Source organism: Aedes aegypti, chromosome 2 (genome assembly GCF_002204515.2).
Source record: "Aedes aegypti strain LVP_AGWG chromosome 2, AaegL5.0 Primary Assembly, whole genome shotgun sequence".
In the NCBI taxonomy this organism is placed as follows: Eukaryota; Metazoa; Arthropoda; class Insecta; order Diptera; family Culicidae; genus Aedes; species Aedes aegypti.
Genome location: NC_035108.1, coordinates 66,151,924 through 66,173,791, shown reverse-complemented (window position 1 = coordinate 66,173,791; position 21,868 = coordinate 66,151,924). Strand labels below are relative to the sequence as shown.

Genomic DNA, 21,868 nt, shown 5'->3' with positions numbered 1-21,868 from the left:
AAGCATTAAAACTTCACAACTAGACAAATTAAAAATGTGTGTTTCTTACTTAGTACATTGTTCTTTTCTTTTTTTTTTTCTGTTCGGAACATAAACCACTGCGACCAATATTTGATCTATTGTAGTATATCCCGTGTCCTTTGTGTAGTGCATGTCGTTTTACTTTGTCACTATCGAGAAGTGATAAAGCATTCGGTTTTCTTACAGTTGTAATTCCTAACTTGATCACAGGAAAGGATTCTAACTGAAAGGTTCCTACCCTTCGAAGAGTGTGGTGCATGCACTCTCCACAGGCGCGCCCCTTTATCAGGCAAAATCGGATCCCTCGATAAAGCCAAGAAATTACACCGATATTGTCCATGCATCAGAATCCTAGTCCTTACTTCTTCAAACTAGAGAACGAAATAAATATAAGATTAGAAAACAAATTGTTGAATTCGACTCATTTTTTTTCCTTGTCTCAAGATCATTCTCGGCAACTGGGAAAACCGAGACTTGTCACTTTCAACAAGGTTTAAAATGTAACAAGGACTAAAAGTGTTCCTTCGATTACTATAACATCCTGTTCTCTTCGTTTGAAGCAGTCAGGACTAGGGTTCACTGGTAGATCTTTACCCCATAACGCACCACGAAAAGGTGATCTACCCGCGTTATGGGTATGTGGATATGTTCTTTTCTTTAGTAAAATAATTAGTCGTTTATTCTCTTTTTCATGATTTCTATTTTGTCAAATAAGACTTGATAGGAAAAAAATGTCATGGTTTTTCATTGAAATTTAGGGGTTTCCATCAAATTTTACGTACATTTCGGGAATTACGGGTTCCCCGGGACATCAGAACTAATACCCCGGGAAACGGTAAATCCCGCAAATTGTCAAATCCCGGGATTTTTTGTCCCAGGATGAACACACTAGTTCAAGTGCCATTGCTCGTTCTCTGAAACAAGAAGAAAGAAATTGACCCTACCCTAAGATGCAGAAATAGCCCAGATCGCAATAAAAATAAATAGGTAGTTTTTTTTTATAGCAAACTCACCTACTGAGTTCATTTGACTAAACTTCGAGGGGACAGACCTGGTGTAGTGGTTAGAACACACGCCTCTCAACTTTGAATGAAGAAGTGACTCCACATGGAATTTCAATCATTTTGTTAGGAAATGGGATCAAAATTTTATGGACAGTAACGGAACCCGATACGGTTTTGATAGAACGTAACGGGCTATTACATAAAGCTTGCCTTCGTTGATACATTTCACGCAATAGAATTTGAAAAACCTGTTGAGATTGTAGTGTCGCACCCGTAGGTAGAATATACGGGAATCGTCGGTGGTAGTATTTAGAGGTATGTTATGCTGTGCTTAGTGGAAATGAATTGTAGATACCTGTATTAAATAAAAGGAACAGCAGTTGCTAGTTGAGTTATCAGTCAGTAGTTGTCTGCAGAGGAATGGACTAGCTTGTTTTCTTTGTGCTCAATAAGCTATCCTGGAATTGGAATTGTCTTTGTGTACTTCCAATAAAACCAAACGATCAATTTTTGCTTCAAGTATTCTACCACATGCAGGATTGCATTGAATCATGTTGGTTTCTTCGGAGCACTTATTCTTTGGATTGCGTATAATAACTCCGCTGAAGATACCGACTCGACTGTGATGATTATGTTCTAGGTTATGGCTGTCAGTCTGTTATGCTCAAAAACGGATTTTAAGTTATCATCCGACGTTTCGGACACATTTATTATGCCTTTTTCAAGGAATGCGAAACTTCGGATGAAAACTTAAAATCCGTTTTTGAGTATAACAGACTGAAAGCCATAACCTAGAACTTACTGATTCGATTTATTGCAATCGCGCATTTTTCTTAATATTACCGCACTAGTAAAAACTTCTGCGTGGAGAAAGAAATTCGCAATATTGTAGCCAGTATGTTTAAATTCCACTGTGTGACATTTATTCCTTTTAAACTATTTTATTTTTTTTTCTGAAAATATTGGTTATTCCACTCACAACATGAAACAAATAAAAATCAACTAAAACAGTCCCTTCAATATGGAGTGAGTAATATTAGTCATATACAGGTCGGACTCGATTATCCGGAGACTCGATTATCCAGCGACTCAATTATCCGGAGTATATTTTTTGATATTCTTATTTTTCAGCTTTTATGCATAAATTTAAAATAATTGTAGTATTGCAATATACAATATGAATGGTTTAGCAGTTTTGAAAAAAAAAACGATACGCCGGATATTCGAGTCCGACCTGTACTAATATTGTAGAAAAAGTTGCAAATTCTGATTAATGTTGAGTAACCTGATAATAAATCTTCGAGCTGTTTAGTAGAATACCTATAAGTAGATGAAAAACCGAATTTAGTACTATACCATTTAATTCCACTAGAGTTTGTATCCTTTGACAGATACGCGTATTTCGACCTCAACTGTAAGGCCGTCTTCAGTGTCGTGTACTAGACTCAACTCAGCTCGAAGATTTATTATTGAGTAACCTGTCATTCGTTTTGGCATCCCGTCATTTGACTTTGCGGCATGCAATTTCAAAGCAATGAAACTAAGTCGTTATAGGACTATTATATTATAATTATAGTTAATATTGATTCAGATAAGTATCACTATGTGCGCTCACATGCAGAAAGCATGTTGTTAGTTTTTTAGATTTGTCAGTGTAAAACCATTAATTTGCAATCGTAAGATGAGTTAGCCACAACCATCGATGACGCGTATACATTTTTATGATGGTTAACTTCGCCCTCAATATAAACATACAAAATTTGAATTGTAAATAATTCATGTACATACTAATTTTCGCATGCTGTCAAATAAGACTTACATTTGATAAATCGAAAAGGATTGGCAGACTTAAGTGGCATCAAAAACTGACCTTAACAAATATAGTTATATTATATTGTCATCTTTAGATTTTGCAGTGTTACACAAGAATAGTTAGAAGGCAAACTTCAGCTAATGAAGGTCATTAAAAAAAACAGGTTGCACAGTGCTTCGTCATCTTCCTTGGATGTGCTTTGCCGTAAAAAAAACCCTCATAAACGCACGATCCTCACGAAAAGTAAAAAGAATTTCACACCGATTCCCTAATTACCTAGTCCGAACAGCAATGCACCTTGTGACACAGATTCAGCACTCGAGAGAGACGTTAATTTTAAAATACCTAATCAATATTTACTTACCCAATTGAACAAGGGGGGCACACATGTAAATGTTATCTGACCGAAAACTGGTTCGCTACTGGTTGGTGGGATTTGAAAAAAAGGTCGATGTTCCGATGTTTCAGGTCCAAGCAAGCACACAAGTTCACTGGTATCTACTAATATACGCAGCTTCAGGCGTCCGTGGTGGTCCGTTGCTAGGATACTACTGTTGCCGCGATCATGTTCGGTCTTTGGCATTGTTGGGGGCTACCACGACCATCGTCAACTCCCCTATCCCCAAACGTTTACGCTTGCATAGGGCTTCTTTCACACGAATACTGCAACAGGCGCGAAATGCCGGCAGTATTAGTTATACTAGCTATGTGTTTATGTACTGACGTTGGTATTGGGAGCTTCATTCCCATGTGCAGTGAAAGTATTTTCGATGCCATGCGATGCGGCTTAATAATTAATCAAAGGCGACTAGGCAGTGTAATTAAGTGCGGGTGGTGGATGGCCATGAGAAAGAACGTATTGACGTAGTTAGTAGGCTGGTAGATTGTTTTGGTGAGAAATCCAACGAATACATTATTTCAGCATGCTGTATTTTGATTAATTTGAATATATCATAGTAAAACAAGGATCATGTTTTGGTGTATGTTTTAAGCCTTAGCGAATCTAAAAGTAGCATCCCAACTCCAGTGCTGCTTCTAAAAATAAAGATCATTTGCAAAATGCGAAACACCTAAGCAAATATGCATCCATCATCATGAAATTGCAGATTTTTTTGCTAATCCTGATGTAATATCTAGGCACATGGTCTCTGCAATAGGGGGCAACAAATTGTGCTGAATCATGCTGACTCGGAATCGTTTTGCTGTCGTGGTTTGGTGGTTCCACTGCCGATTGGCGCTTGCTACGATCTTACCCAAAAAAAAAAGCCGCGCGTGCAAGACAGAGCATCACGAGTTTAGATTTGTTTGATTTAGTGCAAATGCTTCCTCGATTGTTGTCATGAAGTTAGTGAGATCTTTGCTTGCTCTGATAAGTTTTCGGTTTTCGGGATTATGGAAAAGTATGAGAATGGCGTTAACTGTATAATAATAATTGTTTTCCGTAAATACTAAACCAAAGCAATGTTCATAAAATTTACAGCATCAATAGCATTTCCCGAACAGTTGTTCGATATTTAAGCAGAAACATAGTTTTATCAAGCTGAAAGTAGAATGAGGCTTTTGTTGAGCCTTAACTGATCACTCGCTGATGGTGACCAATCGATAAAATTTTCAGCTTAATCGAATGGTAGTTCTCAAATCTAGAGATTTGTGCTCTTGAAAATTTGAGGTTTGGCTTCGATGCATCTTCACTTCAACTGCCCTAATATATTATTTTCATTTGTTAACATTCAATATGTTGCTTTTTCCTAGAAACCTGCAAGAAACCTTTTTTTTAGAATTTGATCAAAATAACTATCTGACGGAATTTTCGTTGAAAAGTATTAAGAGGAAAATATCCATCATCGTTTTATAAATTTTCAAAACCAGTTTTGTTGCTCAAAACTTAAGCAATGTTCAAGAAAATCTATCATTGCATTACACTTGCTATCTGGATTGCAATGATAGATTTTCATGGGGATTTCTTTAAATTTGAACGAAAAAACTGGTTTTTCGTATTTGATGATTGCTGATGATTGAATGATGGATTCTTGAGCCTTAATGACATCCTTCGGAACATTCTAGTGCATATCTAGAAAAAAAAAATTGATGTATTTTCTGCAAAATTTGTACAAAATCCAAGAAGATGGGAAAACCATCAATTATCAGCTCTTCTTCAGTTTTCGACCCATTCATATAATTACGGCCTAGTATTGAAATAAAAAACTATCACATAATTTTTGATGGGGGATTCGCTCCTACTCTTTGAAAATTGCTAGGTGTTTTCCAATTCTTGATCGATGAATGTTTCTCTACGGTCATTATTACTATGTTGGATTTTTTTTGCAGAATGATGATTTTTACAGCACAGGTCATACTTGGATATTTACGGTGAATACTGTAATTCTGCAACGAGCTTCGTACAACTTATTTTTGTTTTGCAATTTAGTACAAGGATATATTGTCATTTTGGCAATCATACCGAGAAATGTTCTACATTATTTTGTAATTTCTGAAAATTATTGTGTGATGATTTTATGCAGCTCAGAAGGTTTCTGTCAAGGATGTTGTCAGTAGATTCATTAATTATCTTAAAATAAATATATTCATCAAATTATCGAATTCGGAGGAATTCCTGGAAGAAGTGCTGAGGAACTCGTAGAAAAACTCTGCAGGAATTCCCTGATCAACTGTAGAGGAATTTCCTAAGAAATTTTGAAAGATTTCCTCGAAAAGTCTGGAGTATTTTCGAAGGAAGTCTGAAGGAATTCTCAGATAAAAAAAAAACCCGAGAGGAATTCCTGGAAGAACCTCGGAAGAGTTTCTGGAGAAACTCCGAAGGAATTAATGGGGGAACTCCCGAGGAATTGCTGGAGGAATCGTGAAAATCTAAGGGAATTAACGGTGCTGCTCCGAAAGACTTCTAGAAGGCACTTTAAAGGAATATTTTGAGGATGTCAGAATAATTCTAGAATTACTCCCGAGGAATTGATAGAGCAACTCCCGAGGTGTTTCTGTTAAATTCCTGGAGAAACTATAGAGGAACCCCTAAGGTATTCCCGGTGGAGCTCAAACGGAACTACCGGTTAATTGCTCGATAAAATCCAGAAGAATCGCTGGGAGTAATCCGGAACAATTTATGGAAGAACTTCGAAGCAATTCTTGGTGAAACTCCGGAGGATCATCCGAGGAATCGCTGGAACTCCGGAGGAATTTCTGGAAGAAAGGAATTCCTGGAGGAACTCTGAAGAAACTCCGGAGGAATTCTAGGAGAAACTATTGAGAAATTCCCGGAGGAATTCTGGAGGATTCCCCGTAGAAAATCTAGGGAAATTCTCGGAGTTTCTCCAGAAGAATTCCTAGTGAAACTCCGGAGGAATTTCGAGGAATTACAGAAGGAACTTTGAAGGATTCCTGGAGCATCTCCGATAAAATTCTTGAACGAACTATGGGGGAAATCCGAATGAATTCCGGTGGAGCTCCACAGGAATTTTCGAAGGAAATCTGGAACTCCGAAAAAATTGCATGAGAAATTTTGAAGAAATTCTTGGAGGACCTCCATAAAATTCCTGTAGAAGCTCCGAAAGATTACCTAGAGAATCTCCATAGGAAATCCTGGAGGAACTCTGGAGGCGTTCCTTGAGAAATTCTGCATTTGTTTCTGGCGGAACTTTGGAGGCGTTTTTAGGGGAACTCCGGGGTAATTGCTTGACGAACTCCGGAGAAACTAAGAAGGAGAAGAATCGATGGAGCTCCGGGGAAACTTTACAGGAAACACTAGATGAAATCCAGAGGGATCGCTGTAGGAACTCCAGAGGAATTTCTGGAAGATGGAAATCCGAACGAAGTTCTGAGTAATTGCTGGATGAAATCCAGAGGAATTGCCGATGAAAATCCGGAAGAATTTATGGAAGGACCTAAAAAATCCTGGAGAAAGTACACGAGGAACTCGGATGGAGTCTAGGGAAATTCCCGGAGAAACTCTTGGGGAACTCCCGGAGGGAATTTTTCGAAGTTACTCCAGTAGAATACGTAGTGGAGCTCCGTATCATTTCCGAGGAATTTCTTGAGGAACTCTGAAAAATTCCTGAAGAAATTTCGAAAAAAATCAGGAGGAACTATGAAGGAATTCCTGGTGCAGCTCTCCCGGAGGAATTCTCGGAAAAAAAAAATTCCGGTGGAATTTCTGGAAATAATCCCTGTAGGAAATCCTTGGCCCCGGAGGAAATTCTTGTGAACACCTTGGGAAAAATTCCAGGTTTAATTCCTGGAAAAAATCCTCAGATCAATTCCTGGAGGAAATCCCCGGTTGAATTCCTGGAGTAAATCCCCGGAGGAATTCCATGAAAAAATCTCAGGGAAATTTCTGTAGGAAATCGCCACAGCAATTCCTGGAGGGAATCCCCGAAGGAATTTCTAGAGAAAATCTGCGGATGAATTCCTAGAGCGACTTCCCAGAGGAAATCTCCGGAGCAATTCCTGGAGGGATTCCCGGAAGAAATGCTGCAAGAACTCCCAGCAGAAATTAATGGAGAAATCCCTGAAGGAAATCCCCGGATTAATTCCTGGAAAAATTCTCGTAGGAGTTCATGGAGTAAATTCCTGGCGGAATTCTTGGAGGAAATCTACGGTGAAACTCCTGGTGCAAATCCTCACAGAAATTTCCCGAATTTCCCGAATGAACACTCTGAAAATTCCCGAAGGAATTTATTAATGCATTTATGGACGAAATCCCCTGAGAAATTCCTGAAGAAATCCCGAATCTGGAGGAAATCTCAGAAGGAATACTTGGAAAAAAAATCCGGAGAAATTTCTGGATAAAATCTCCGGAGAAGCACCTGGAGCAAATCACCAGAGGAGTTTGCTGGAAGTATTTCTGAAGTTAATCCCTGGAGCAATTTCTAGAGGAAAGCTCGGAAGACTCGGACGAAATCACCTGAAAAATTCCTATGTGAAATGAGAACTTTTTGGAGCAAATCCAGGAGGAGTTCTTTGGGGAAATCCTTGGAAGAATTCTTGGAACAAATTTCTGGGGAAAATCTGCGGGGGAATTCCCGGAGCAAATCGCCAGAGGAGTTCTTGGCGGAAGTCCTTGGAAGAATTTCTCGGAGAGATTCATGGAGGAAATCCCTGGAGGAGTTTCTGGTGAAAATCCTTGGAGGAACTTCTTGAGGAAATCCCAGGAAAAATTTCTGGAGTAAATCCCCAAAGGTAGTTCTGGACGGCATGCCCAGGAATTGCGATTAGAAATTCCATGAGGAATTTCTCGGAGGAGTTCTTGGATATCGTCGAAGGAATCTTTGCAATCCCTGGTGGAATTCGTGGAGAAAATATCGGAGGAATTCGTGGAGGGAATCCCCTGAGAAATTCCTGGTTAAATTCCAAAGAAAAAAAAAACCTCGAGGTAATCTCTGAATAAAGTCTTTGGAAAAATCCCTGAAAGCTTCGAAGCAGCAAAGCTTCGGATTTATTAATGCATTTCTAGACGAAATCCCCAAAAGAACTTCTAGACGAAATGTCCGAAGAATTGCTATTGTAAATCCCCTGAGAAATTCCTTGAGCAAATCCCCGGAGAAATTCTTAGAAAACGTCTCTGGTGATAATCCCCAGAAAAATTGATAAAGGAAATCGCCGAATAGATTCTTTGGAAAAAATCCCTGAATAATGGAGGAATTCCTGTTGGAAATACCCGAAAGAATCCCTGGAGTAAACCCCCGCAGAAACTCTTGGAGCAAATCTCCGGAGATATTCTTAGAACATATTTTAAAAAATTCTTCTCTTTTCTTTGAAATTCCAAATTGCTTTCCTTCGTTTCTTGTATGTTACCGAAATTGTTAGCTTTCTTCTGGCATCCTTTGTTTGCTTGCCTTTTTGTTAAATCACTCTCAACTGTTGCACCTTCACCCGTTTCAGGGACAAACATCCGAAGTGGTAAACAAACATGTGTCAACCCAGATATGGAAAAGCTCAAATCTTGGTCCAAATCCAACCAAAAATGGACCAGGAAATAAGCTTGTTCCAAAAAATTGACCATAAAAGTGGTATGAAACAAAAATAGAACATTTTAACATGGTCCAAACATTTGGGACCAAACCTGTGATTTTGAAGACCGGTGAAGTTGCCCTAAATACTTCCATTTGGAAAAGAAGTTGTCATGGTTTCGCTCTAGTCGAGAACATGACTAGCACTACCACGGTACCCCGACAGACCGTTATTATGCAAAAAAAATTGTCCATCAAATCTGAGCACAGGGCGATTTCTGAGGTCATTTTGCTTAGTTCAATAAAATGAAATCTAAGAAAAAAAAATCTAATATACAATTGATGTTACTTTCGATAAAGTGACCAGTCCACCGAAGTCTGCCTTATTTATTTTGCTTAATAAAATTTGTTTGTAAAAATATTTGTAAAAATATCCTATTCAACATTTCAGCCACAACAGGATTATAACTACACTGGAAACAAATATGTCACAAATGTTCGAAGATTAGCAGAATCTTTAACAACTTCTAACAAGTCCCCAATAAGTATTACTTAATTATTAACATCACTAGGACTTACACTTTATATACCTGCAACCATATACTTCATTTTATTTTGCAAACAGAGCAACGATGAATGCAAGCATGCCCAAATGAAACACCATTGCACTATGGTCCAGGAATCAGTTTTACGCGGAAAGATGCATTTTGAGCTTTAGAATGAAACATTAGACAAAAACGATCTTCTACAAAGTTGTTTGTATTAGTTGAGCCCTTTGTTTGGTTTTATTGAAAATTAGGGTGGACCACAGTTCCATAGAAATTGTGTAACTAACTTTCTTATTTGTAGAAATTATATTATACATGCTTCAGCAAAGTTATAGGCCATTCAGTTTCAAGCAACTTTGCCAAAAAAGTTTTTTTGTATCTTTCAAATTGACCGATTTAGAGCTTTTTTCCTACGGTGACATAGGGTGGTCCGAACAAAACTGGTTTTCTGGCTCTAGAGTTTTCAATTCAAATTTCTCATCAAAGTAGTCTATGAAACACTTTTAGAGCTTTGAAAAATGCGTAATTTGATGAGTGAAAAAACTCGCTATCTCCTTCCGTTTAGGAGTAATTGTTGTTTTTCTCTCAAAAACATGCCTACTTTGATTGTGAATATCTCTGATTGGGGCAAACATAAAAAATATCTTTTGATGGCGTTCGAAAGACAAAATAAAATTGTATATTATATCAAATAATTACAGATGTGTTATTTTTGTATCTCTAATAAAACGTCTTGAAAGTCAAAAATTTTTATCACAAAAACTTTAATAACTTTTGAACTAAAATAGATATCAACAATCTTTTTGCATGAAAATTTGCGTTTTGTTAAGTTCTGAAAGTCATCATAGACGGCAAAGGGGTCTATGAACGATTTTAAGAATTTAACAAAACGCAAATTTTCATGCAAAAAGATTGTTAATATCTATTTTAGTTCAAAAGTTATTAAAGTTTTTGTGATAAAAAATATTTGACTTTCAAGACGTTTTATTAGAGTAAACATACAAATTCTGTAAACAGTCAAAATGAATCATTCTCTAGAAGACACTAAGTTCCTAAAGATCAAGGAAAAGCAGTTATAACCATTTAAGTACAAAAATCAGTCATTTTTGGGGTCCGTGTATTTATTCGGATGGCAGTTGGTGGCAGATAAAACCTAGTAGCATTCATAATACATCATTAGTAGTCGTAAATGTCGATAGTGTCATTATTATCCACGAGTATCCCTTTTACTTAGAGGAAGTTTCATCAATGACTCTTACTACAGGGTAAAGTACTTAGTTATATGATGGGTAGAGGGCTATGTGGCTCCATACTGCTTCTTTTTCTTCTTCTTGACACATTCTTCATCATTACGCACACTTCATAGGTTCCAATTATTGTACGGAGATTTCCAGATTGGACACGGCGGTTCTAAACCGCCGTTCCTCAAATCGCCGTCCAAATAGTCGGTCGATGAAAGAGAGAGATGTATTCGAAATCGACTGAATCTCTGACATTTTTGTATACACCGTTGCCGTTGGTGCAACACGTACGCGAGATTGCTTTTTCACTACCACGATTTTTGTGTGGTTTGTTTTGATTCCTTTTGACAATTTTTTTATGTTGCTTATGCTACGAGCTGGAGGGAAGCATATTTTGAGGGGCGTTTTGATGCATATTTGGAAAATTTAATTTGGGTAAAATTTTAAATTAAATAAAATTTCAATCAAATATTTAGAAATGTGTTCGAAACTGGACTTCAATGTAATGGATATATCTAGAATCGTCTATGCACAGATGTTTTATGGGAATTGTGAGTAACTGCGAGCCACAATCCTATTGAGTTAGAAGATATTCATACCGCCTGAATGTATTAGAGTGCCCCTTGAAATTTACCGCTGATTTCAAACCAGCTGAAGCAATATCCCTTCAAATCCATCTTCCAAGAAAATTCACAATACTTTTATGAAGAAAGTTCTTAATAAGTCTTTACAAAATGACTCGCCATACAATTATTTTTCGCTTGCGGTTTTAGCTATTTTTTGTACATGGACACTATAGCAAGTGAAATTTTCTGTGAAATATTCTGTTGAGAGAAGACTAAATCATTGAATCACTATTCTGCGAATCAAATAATTGTTTAAATGTTAACGCAATTCTTATGGTTGCAATACACATTTACAAAATGATCCGATATTGAGGCTCCCCAAGTACCCATGGAGCATTCTATAATTGCATATATAATGCAGCTGCATTGCCGTAAGCCTACCATTAAAGTAGTTTAAAAGTGGAAAAGGGCACTTTTACAGTTAAATTAATGCAAAAAGGACGATAAAGCAATGAAGCAACTTATAAAGTAATATTAATGCAGCAGTACAATTTATAAAGTGATGTTAGTGCATTGATACATTTGTAATGTAGGGTTAATGCTTTATTGCTTGACAGCTCTTGAAATTTGTTGAAGTGGTTCTAATGGAATAAGTGATGACCCGGGACGCACTCTTCCCCTCAGCCTAAAGGAAGCCCCTATTCCTCTCACCGCAGTCGAGCCCCTCCCGCCAGCGACCAGCAGCCGTCCCGGTCCTGCTTGTGAGTTGGAAGATGGGGTCTTCCGATCATCTTTTCCAGGCAATGTATCTTCACCAACTCAAACATGTTCAGCGTTTCTTAATCGGACACCGGGACGCAAATTAGCCGCAAGCCTTAAGGAAGCCTCTATTTCACTCACCGCAGTCGAGCCCCTCCCGCCATCGGCCAGCAGCCGTCCCGGTCCTGCGTGTGAGTTGGAAGATGGGGTCTTCCGAAATCGTATCTCAGACAAGTACGACATCAATACGAGCAATTCGCTTCCTGAAGTTCCTGTTGTTTCTTCGTACTCGAAGAACTGTCAGGCTTAGCTTCAAACTCCGATTCACCAGGACCGTCGGCAGTACCTGCCGGAAACAATCATAGAAGCCGCATTCCCGAGTATGCTCTTATTGATTCACGGATGTACGACCTCTGGAGTTCCGCAAATGGTGATGCTCAGATGTCTGAAGCCGGCCCTTCTTCAATGTTTTCTGTCGATGGAGCTCTTTTGGAGTTTGCTCGTCGCTCTGACATCTTAGATTGCTGGAATGGGTCGCGTGATCACTTCACACTCCCCCTACCGGATGTCATGGATTTAAGACGTGTAGATGAGGCTTCGGATAGTCGGCCCCCCCCTGGTGCGGAAGTTATGACCCAACCGGAACTAGGGAACACCCTCCGGCGCCCGAAGACTGACTCTAAAATTCGTCGTGTACTAACTGACTCCCAACGCACTTCTCACGATGTTATGATCTACTACCAAAACGCTGGCGGAATGAATTGCGACATTAATAGTTACCTTTTGGCGACTTCCGACGATTGTTTCGACATTATCGTTTTAACGGAAACGATTCCCGTACTTTTTCCAGTCAAGTTTTCGGACCTTCATATGAGGTGTTCCGATGTGATCGTAGCGCTAGAAACAGTACCAAATCTGTTGGTGGTGGCGTTCTTGTAGCGGTCAAGAAAAAATTGAAATCTAAGCCTATTGATAACGACTCTTGGGCTAGTATCGAGCAAGTGTGGGTGAAGATCGAGTTCTCCGGTCGTAACCTATTTTTGTGTGGGATTTACATCCCCCCGGACCGAACGCGAGATATGGCTTCAATCGAAACACATAACCAGTCCATAATTCATATTTCTGCCGCAGCGAATCCCGAAGACGAGATTGTTGTTGTTGGCGATTTTAATCTTCCCGGAATATCCTGGCAAACTTGCGGCAATGGTTTCATGCACCCAAATCTTGGCCGTTCTTCTATCCATGCCGCTGCGTCCCGACTTCTTGATTGTTACAGTACTGCTACGCTGCGACAAATTAACAATGTACTCAACGAAAACAATCGCTGTCTTGACCTTTGCTTTGTTAGTGCGCGGGATGTGGCACCGCTGATAACTTCGGCCCCCGTCGCCTTGGTGAAGAATGTTGCCCATCATCGTCCACTGATTATCGCTCTTCAACACAACGAAATTCGCCACCGTGAATCTCTCCAGTTTACTACGATTTTCGTAACGCTGACCAACAGAGTATAGCGGAGTTTCTTTCATATGTGGATTGGCTTCACGTACTCGACTCCGATGATGTTGACACCGCTGCTTTGACATTATCTCATGTAATCGAACACGCTATCGAAAGGCATGTGCCCAAGTTCATTCTTCTTCGGGTCCTCCGTGGCAAACCCGCGAGCTACGCCATCTTAAGACTTCAAAAAGAGCTGCTCTGAGACTCTATTCTAAACACCGCACGCCTTCACTTCAAGATCACTACGCAAGAGTCAATAATGCTTACAAGAACGCTAGTCGACGTTGTTATAAACGGTATCAGCAGCAGGTTTAGCTGAATCTAAAATCGAAACCGAAATCATTCTGGAGATATGTAAACAAACAACGGAAGCAATCTGGTCTCCCCTCCGTTATGAAGCTAGATGAAGAGGTAGCTTTCGATTGGTATGATATCTGCACCCTTTTTGCTAAAAAATTCTCCAGCGTTTTCTGCGAAGAGGAGTTAGCCGAAGAACACGTTGCGAATGTTGCAAACAACGTACCTTTGTTCGGTGAAACGTTCAACATGCTCACTGTCGATGATAATATGATCATCGAGGCGGCTGCACGGTTAAAATCATCGTTGAACCCCGGTCCCGATGGAATTCCATCTGTTTTGCTGAAGGCGCACATCGTCAATTTGCTGGTTCCTATACGCCATGTATTCAACCTATCGTTAAATAGTGGACGTTTTTCTGCGGCCTGGAAAACTGCTACTATGTTTCCTGTGCATAAAAAAGGCGATCGTAAGGATGTCAATAATTATCGAGGAATTTCAGCACTTTGTTGTATTTCTAAGCTCTTCGAGTTGATAGTCATGAAACCAACCAAGGATCAACACGGATTCGTATCGGGGCGTTCCACAACGACAAACCTGTTGTGCCTTACTTCACACATTGCCGACAGCTTTGCTGATCGAGCCCAGACGGATGTGATCTATACCGACTTGACCGCTGCGTTCGACAAAATAAACCACGCAATAACTGTCGCTAAGTTGGAAAGGCTCGGTGTCGGGGGCCTAATGTTGCGCTGGTTCAGCTCGTATCTGACTGATCGTCGCTTGACTGTGGAGTTGGCAGGATTCTCTTCCGAATCTTTCACGGCAACTTCCGGAGTACCTCAAGGAAGCCATTTGGGACCCCTGATTTTTTTGCTGTGCTTCAACGATGTCAACATAGTAATTAAAGGACCTCGATTATCTTATGCAGATGATCTAAAACTGTTTCTGCGGGTCCGTACCATCGCCGACGCCGTTGCTCTTCAACATGATTTAGATGTTTTTGTAGTTTGGTGCGACATGAATCGATTGACAGTTAATCCTGAGAAATGCTCGATTATCTCATTCTCACGCAAACTGCAGCCCATCATGTTCTGTTACCAGCTCAAGGCAAAGGTGCTTCAACGAGTAGAAGATGTTAAAGATCTTGGCGTTATTCTGGATGCTCAGTTGACGTTCAAACACCATCTGTCCTATGTCATCGAGAAAGCCTCCAGGACATTGGGTTTTATCTTCCGTATTGCCAAGGATTTCACGGATCCATATTGTCTCAAATCTTTGTACTGCTCATTAGTTCGGGCCACACTTGAATATTGCTCCGCAGTTTGGCATCCGTATTACCGTAACGGCGTGGAGAGGATAGAGTCAGTGCAACGTCGCTTCATCCGTTATGCTCTCCGTCGACTTCCATGGCGAGACCCGTTCCGGTTGCCTAGCTACCAAAGTAGGTGTCAACTCATTCAACTGGAATCACTGCAGACCCGTAGAGACGTCAATAGAACGATGGTAGTGGCTGACTTGCTTTCAGGAAGAATAGACTGTCCTGCGCTCCTGGAATCTATCAATGCGAGTGCTCACTCCAGGACGTTGCGTAACAATGCTATGTTGAGGTTACCATTGCGACGAACTAACTATGGTCAAAACAGTGCTATGGTCGGTCTTCAACGCATGTTCAATAGGGTTGCTGAAGGGTTTGATTTTTACCTGTCCCGTCAAGTAATACGTCGTAACTATGTAGAAATTTTATCCCGACTCTCTGTGTGAATATTTGTGACTTTCATTTGTTTTATTTTTTTGACATTTTGTTGCCTTGTTTTGTTAAGTTTCAACTAGCCTGCACTAGCCTGCTAATTCATCTTTTTGGTCTTATAGTGCAATTATTCGACCAATTAAGCGTGTCTGCTGTATAATGCTAGCCCGCAGAGCGAATTAAAGTGCTATTTGGTTACTTGGGATGTACGAAAAAACTCAAAAATCTCAAGTGAAAAATAGTTGTAGGGCGAGTCATTTCGTAAACCGTCATTTCTCGAGATTGAGAACTTTCTTCAATAATGTATTTGGAACCTATTGGTTGAGCGTAATGATAAAGAATGTGTTAAGAAGAAGAAAAAGAAGAAGTATGGAGCCACATAGCCCTCTACCCATTATATAACTAAGTACTATAGGGTAATAAGAGTCATTGATGAAACTTCCTCTAAGTAAAAGGGATAATAATGACACTATCGACATTTACGACTACTAATGATGTATTATGAATCCTACTAGGTTTCATCTGCCACCACCTGCCACCCGAATAAATACACGGACCCCAAAAATGGGGCCCAGATAGCCGTAGCGGTAAACGCGCAGCTTTTCGGCATGACCATGCTGAGGGTCGTGGGTTCGAATCCCGCTGGTCGAGGATCTTTTCGTAAAGGAAATTTTCTCGATTCCCAGGGCATAGAGTATGTTCGTACCTGCCACACGATATACACATGCAAAAATGGTCAATAGGCAAAGAAAGCTCTCAGTTAATAACTGTGGAAGTGCTCATAAGAACACTAATCTGAGAAGCAGGCTCTGTCCCAGTTGGGACGTAACGCCAGAAAGGAGGAGGAGGACCCCAAAAATGACTGATTTTTGTACTTAAATGGTTATAACTGCTTTTCCTTGATCTTTAGAAACTTAGTGTCTTCTAGAGAATGATTCATTTTGACTGTTTACAGAATTTTGTAGAACATTGTTGCAACCGGAAACTTCGCATTTTCAAAGTATACGAGAAAAACTAGTTTTAGGGGGTCGTTCATAAAATACTCCCTTATTTAGGAAATGCGGCTGAATACACACTAGGTGTCTTTGGCAAAGTTGTTTGTATTTGAATTATCTATAACTTTGCCGAAGACATCATATTTAAAGATCGTCATTTCAAAACAAATAGTTTCGCAGCTCCGCCCGTGGCAAAGTTGCGAACTAACATTAATCGTCAATATATGAGCTATATTTTTTAGAAAATTTTCGTCCGAAGACACCATTCCGAAAAAATCACGTTTAAAGGTGCTACAGAATTAAGTTCACGATTTCGGCCGATCGAAATACTAGCCTCGAAACCAGTAAACCACGGAGGCAAACCACGTCAATTTTAACGTTCATAAAACCATAGATGCTGTTCAAAATCAACACTCTACGTCAATGGTTTTTTTAGAAGATAAAAAATCCTCAAAATGGATTTTAGGAATAGTTATATATCCGTAGCTCTGCGTAATACAGTACAGGTCGGACTCGATTATCCGGAGACTCGATTATCCGGGGACTCGATTGTCCAGAATTCTATTATCCGGAATTTTAGACTCGATTATCCGGAATTTGTTTTTTGATGTTCATGTTGCTCAATTTGTGTGCATAAATCTGAGATAATTTGGTATTACAATATACAATATGAATGGTTTTGCAGTTTAGAACGAATTTGAGAAAAGGGGGTTTGAAAAAGTGTTTTTTTTTGAGTATGCTGGTCAAAAAATTTTTTTTCTTGTAAAGACCCCTACTGTTCCTAGAAAAATTTTTGGCTACGCCACCGCATCATATAAATAAAATAATGAAAAAAGGATAATATTTAAGTTCTTTTATCAAAGATTTCAATTTTTAGCTTAGTGATTCGATTATCCGGAGAATTCGATTATCCGGAGTGAAAAAAAATATACTCCGGATAATCGAGTCCGACCTGTACTGACTAGATTTTGTTTGCCTATTCTTGCGTAGAACTTCTCGCTTTCATGGTTCCATAGTCGAATTTTCTCCAAATCTCTAATAATCCAGTTTAGTTACTAAGAATATGCATAACATAGGAAGGACAAAACATTGATACATTTTTTTATACTTTAAAAGAGGCTGCAAAAACGTTTCGAAAATAAGGGCTGACAGAAATGAGTCATCTATGTTATACATAATTTATGTTTTATAGGACGCTCACATAGAAAATGTGGATCTACATCAGCGACATCAGCCAAGTTGTTATTTCAGCTTTATTAAAAACATTGAGTTTTTCAGTCCGGGACAAAGGAAAGATATCAAGATATAGAATGTTTAGCTTGAAGAATACGATTATCTTTATTGAAATGCCAATGAGTTTTTACATTTAAAAATTATAATAATAAAAATGACTTAAAATTTTCCAATATCAGAACAGAACATTCTAATCCTTACTTAGGTTTAAAACGATTGGAGAGCAATCGATTAACTTCGCTTCCGCATTATCCTTCATTGTTTGCTTACAATGATGCAGGTACGACTAGTAGACACATGAAACACTAAATTAGGAGACACATTCAAATAGGCTTGTCGCACTTATTACTAATCTTAATCTCCAACATTGATCTTACTTGAAAGTAGAACGTGATCAAATTCACGATGCCAAAACAAGATGGAAAACAAGTTGGGCTTCATTTTTTTGTTCTCAATCTATGCGCCATAGGTTGACCATGGGATGGACAAAGCAACCATTCCCCTATTACTTATCGTAGTAGCCCCACCCCTTTGAAGCCCAGTCTCCCCTTCACCACTTACTTCTCACCGAACGGAAGCAATGCTCTTCTAAAAATAGATCAAAACATAAAAGAAGACACACTGCTCGTAAGGGGCGCTAATTCCGCCGTAGGAGACTTGTTTATTACGTTTCCATCATGCACACACTTATAAAAGCTAGTAGTAGTGTATCAGTAGAATTTGTTTTCCTGAGGTTCCTGCGGAAGGCCATTCTTCTCGGCGTAGTCCAGCCAGGAGCCGACATAGTTCTTGACACTGAAATTAAACGGAGAGTTAAATTTGTGAGGCTTATCAAGCTGAATTGATGTAACGGCTTACTTTGTGAATCCAAGTGTGTCGGCAATGTAGGCCGCGTTTCCGGCTCGAATTCCCGATCGGCAGCTGAAGATGATGGGCGAATCGTAAGCAGGCTTCGGACGACCGTACTTGCTTTCGAACTGCTTCGGGGCGAGTTTCAGCTCTTCCTCGACGATGTCGACTGAAATGTATGATGATGATTTTTTATTCTCACAAGTGTGCACTTAGAGTGAAGATGAAGACAAATCTCAAATTTTCTAGAGCACTAATCTAGAGAACTAGACAGCCGTTCAAGCTGAAAACTTCATCGATTAGTCACCATCAAAGAGTGACCAATCGATCAAGTTTTCAGCTCAAACCGTTGTCTAGTTTTCTAGATTTGTGCTCTTGAAAGTTTGATGTTTGACTTCGATTTATCTTCACCTTAAATTCTCCAATATGGATACATACGCGGAATATTGATGCTGGTCGGAATGGTTCCAGTGCCGGCCAGTTCATCCGGTCGGCGTACATCGATGAGCAACACTTCCGGATGGTTTGGCAGATCAACGATTTCATCGTAGGTGGCCACCTGACGAAAATCGATGCAGTTCGGATCGTACTTGTTCTCGGGGCATTGCTCACTATAGCAACGATGGGCGCCTACGATTAGAACAATCGTCAATGAGGTCAATGCTAGTCGCGAACGTGTCGTCATTTTCTTTATTTTTTCCAAGATTCACTGCTTGACGTGGAAGACTACATGCAACTAAAAAGCACGGGTGGAGATCACCGTGATTTAATGCAACGATCTTCCTCTCTGTATTGGTGTACATTTGGGGGGAATTTAACCGGTTTCAGTTTTTTCACAGTTCAATTCCACGCCTTTGGAGCAATTTGATCGTCTTTTTTTCGCATTGATACTCACCTCGAAGTTCCAAAGGATAACCTTGAAATTTATCACTACTGCGAATACTGTGATGGTGGTAGCAGGCACTGATCGGCGTTACCTTGCCAACTGCGACATTGTACGAACGGACATTTCCAGCATTTTGGACAATTCTTGAACCGGCGCGGACACGTTGAGCAGCGATTCTCAAACAGTTTAGACTCATCCTGATTAGATTTGGGATGCACCGAAATTGCAAAAAAATGCAAATTGATTGGAAACAAAATGGGTACGAGCGACTAGCTTCGATGACTGCGACTGATAAACTGGGTTGCGCCGAATTTCGACACGAGATACAGTGAATGATTATTTACCTTTTTTTCCTAACACGAAAAGGAAGGCCGGTGTCTACGTGATGTGGTGGTTAGAAGCGGTTATGCAATTCGCACTCTCACTGTATAGAACGATATACACGCAGCAGGCCAGTAAAACGGGAATCGTCTGTGAACAGGAGTGGGGATTCTGGTTTGTTTGTGGAGGAGGTTGTTCAACTGCGAGGCGTAGTGAACTTCTTCTGCAATATTTATGATGGAAGAAGGAAAATTACGCGGTCCTTGAATGTGGGTAGCGATTTTCGGTATCTATGCTCTCGTAAACACACGATACACGCACTATAGTAACTGCGTTGCTATTTGTGTAGCTGCTACCTATATCTATACAGACATACCGAGAAATTGAGATGAGGTGAAGTTATTCTGAGTAGAGTTAGAGCGAGCTTTGGTTAACTTGCTCTAAAAAAGCTCAGTAAGACGTTGAGCGGTCAGCATCAATCATCATTGCAATCATCGCTATCAGCGTTTTGGTTGGATAACGTAATTAACCCGCAAAATGGTATTTTATGGGGATATTTGTTTCGATTTTATTTTTAGTAATATTTCGTCAATGTCCATTTTGTTATCAATCAGTCGATAATAAATACATTCATTTACCGTTTTGATTCATATTACGGACATCAAGATTTTTTTTCCTATCTTTATTAACCCTTCCATTACCAACCCCCCTAAACGAGTGTTGGAAAAAACACGTTTTGGGCTGTAACTTTTTTGTTTTTTTATATTTTTAAACCAAATTTTGACACAAGAAGCGCATATCCTTCTAGTTTGAGGGCTTGGACAGAATTTTAGGATTGGTCACCTGGTTCCGGAGTTATTCCGGAATCAAAATGGGTGTTTCGAAATGGCCACTTTCGAAAAAGTGAATTTTCAATATGAATTCAGCTGATTTTTTACAATGATTAGCTCTATAACGATGAGGACGGATGTCTACAAGGCCATCATGGTCATTGCATGCCGCGGATCACAATTTCCGGATGTTCCGGGGAACCGGTTCCGGGGCCATTTTTGGAAGCGAGTAAACTCTATCATGCGACACATCAAACTTCATGATTTTTCAAATGATTGCATTCTATGACTGAGCTGCACAGTTCAGAACCCATTTGGCCACTTTGGAACCGGTATCCGGGTTCCGAGGAACCGGTTCCGGGGTCAATTATTAAAAATCTGTGAACACTGTCATGCGACACATCAAACTTCATGATTTTTCAAATGATTGCATTCTATGCCTGAGCTGCACAGTTCAGAACCCATTTGGCCACTTTGGAACCGGTATCCGGGTTCCGAGGAACCGGTTCCGGGGTCAATTATGAAAAATCAGTGAACACTGTCATGCGACACATCAAACTTCATGATTTTTCAAGTGATTGCATTCTATGACTGAGCTGCACAGTTCAGAACCCATTTGGCCACTTTGGAACCGGTATCCGGGTTCCGAGGAACCGGTTCCGGGGTCAATTATTAAAAATCACTGAAAACTGTCATGCGACACATCAGACTTCATGATTTTTCAAATGATTGCATTCTATGACTGAGCTGCACAGTTAAGAACCCATTTGGCCACTTTGGAACCTGTATCTGGGTTCCGAGGAACCGGTTCCGGGGTCAATTATTAAAAATCAGTGAACACTGTCATGCGACACATCAAACTTCATGATTTTTCAAATGATTGCATTCTATGACTGAGCTGCACAGTTCAGAACCCATTTGGCCACTTTGGAACCGGTATCCGTATTTCCGAGGAACCGGTTCCGGGGTCAATTATGAAAAATCAGTGAACACTGTCATGCGACACATCAAACTTCATGATTTTTCAAATGATTGCATTCTATGACTGAGCTGCACAGTTCAGTACCCATTTGACCACTTTGGAACCTGTATCCGGGTTCCGAGGAACCGGTTCCGGGGTCAATTATGAAAAATCAGTGAACACTGTCATGCGACACATCAAACTTCATGATTTTTCAAATGATTGCATTCTATGACTGAGCTGCACAGTTCAGTACCCATTTGACCACTTTGGAACCTGTATCCGGGTTCCGAGGAACCGGTTCCGGGGTCAATTATTAAAAATCACTGAAAAC

General features: G+C 39.8%; 2 protein-coding genes across 5 annotated transcripts in view; both read right to left on the bottom strand.

Annotated features, from left to right (window-relative positions):
• LOC5567129 (heat shock protein 67B2) overlaps positions 1-20,101 on the bottom strand; it is a 30,064-nt gene extending 9,963 nt beyond the window's left edge. For 2 of the 4 annotated variants that reach the window (XM_021841099.1, XM_001651495.2), the window contains exon 1: positions 3,203-3,436. In XM_021841099.1, the coding sequence (XP_021696791.1) occupies positions 3,203-3,421 (219 nt within the window). In that variant the 5' untranslated portion in view covers positions 3,422-3,436. Of the gene's footprint in view, positions 1-3,114; positions 3,437-19,766 lie in introns of those variants that run through there. The other 2 variants (XM_021841100.1, XM_021841101.1) reach the window with 2 other exon arrangements.
• LOC5567139 (heat shock protein 67B2) lies at positions 17,958-19,755 on the bottom strand. Its single transcript, XM_001651494.2, has 4 exons — positions 19,432-19,755; positions 18,975-19,166; positions 18,546-18,705; positions 17,958-18,482 (listed from the first exon to the last, which is right to left on the bottom strand). The coding sequence occupies exons 1-4, from the start codon at positions 19,616-19,618 to the stop codon at positions 18,398-18,400; spliced, it is 624 nt and encodes a 207-aa protein (XP_001651544.1). The 5' UTR covers positions 19,619-19,755; the 3' UTR covers positions 17,958-18,397.
• Positions 20,102-21,868: the final 1,767 nt, after the last annotated feature.

Bases quoted from the DNA above. Each gene is read 5' to 3' on its own strand.
- LOC5567139 (XM_001651494.2), bottom strand. From the start codon at position 19,618: ATGAGTCTAAACTGTTTGAGAATCGCTGCTCAACGTGTCCGCGCCGGT. The intron at 19,167-19,431 runs GTGAGTATCAAT...TTCTAATCGTAG, and splicing joins TTATCCTTTGGAACTTCGAG to GCGCCCATCGTTGCTATAGT. The intron at 18,706-18,974 runs GTATGTATCCAT...CATACATTTCAG, and splicing joins GACCAGCATCAATATTCCGC to TCGACATCGTCGAGGAAGAG.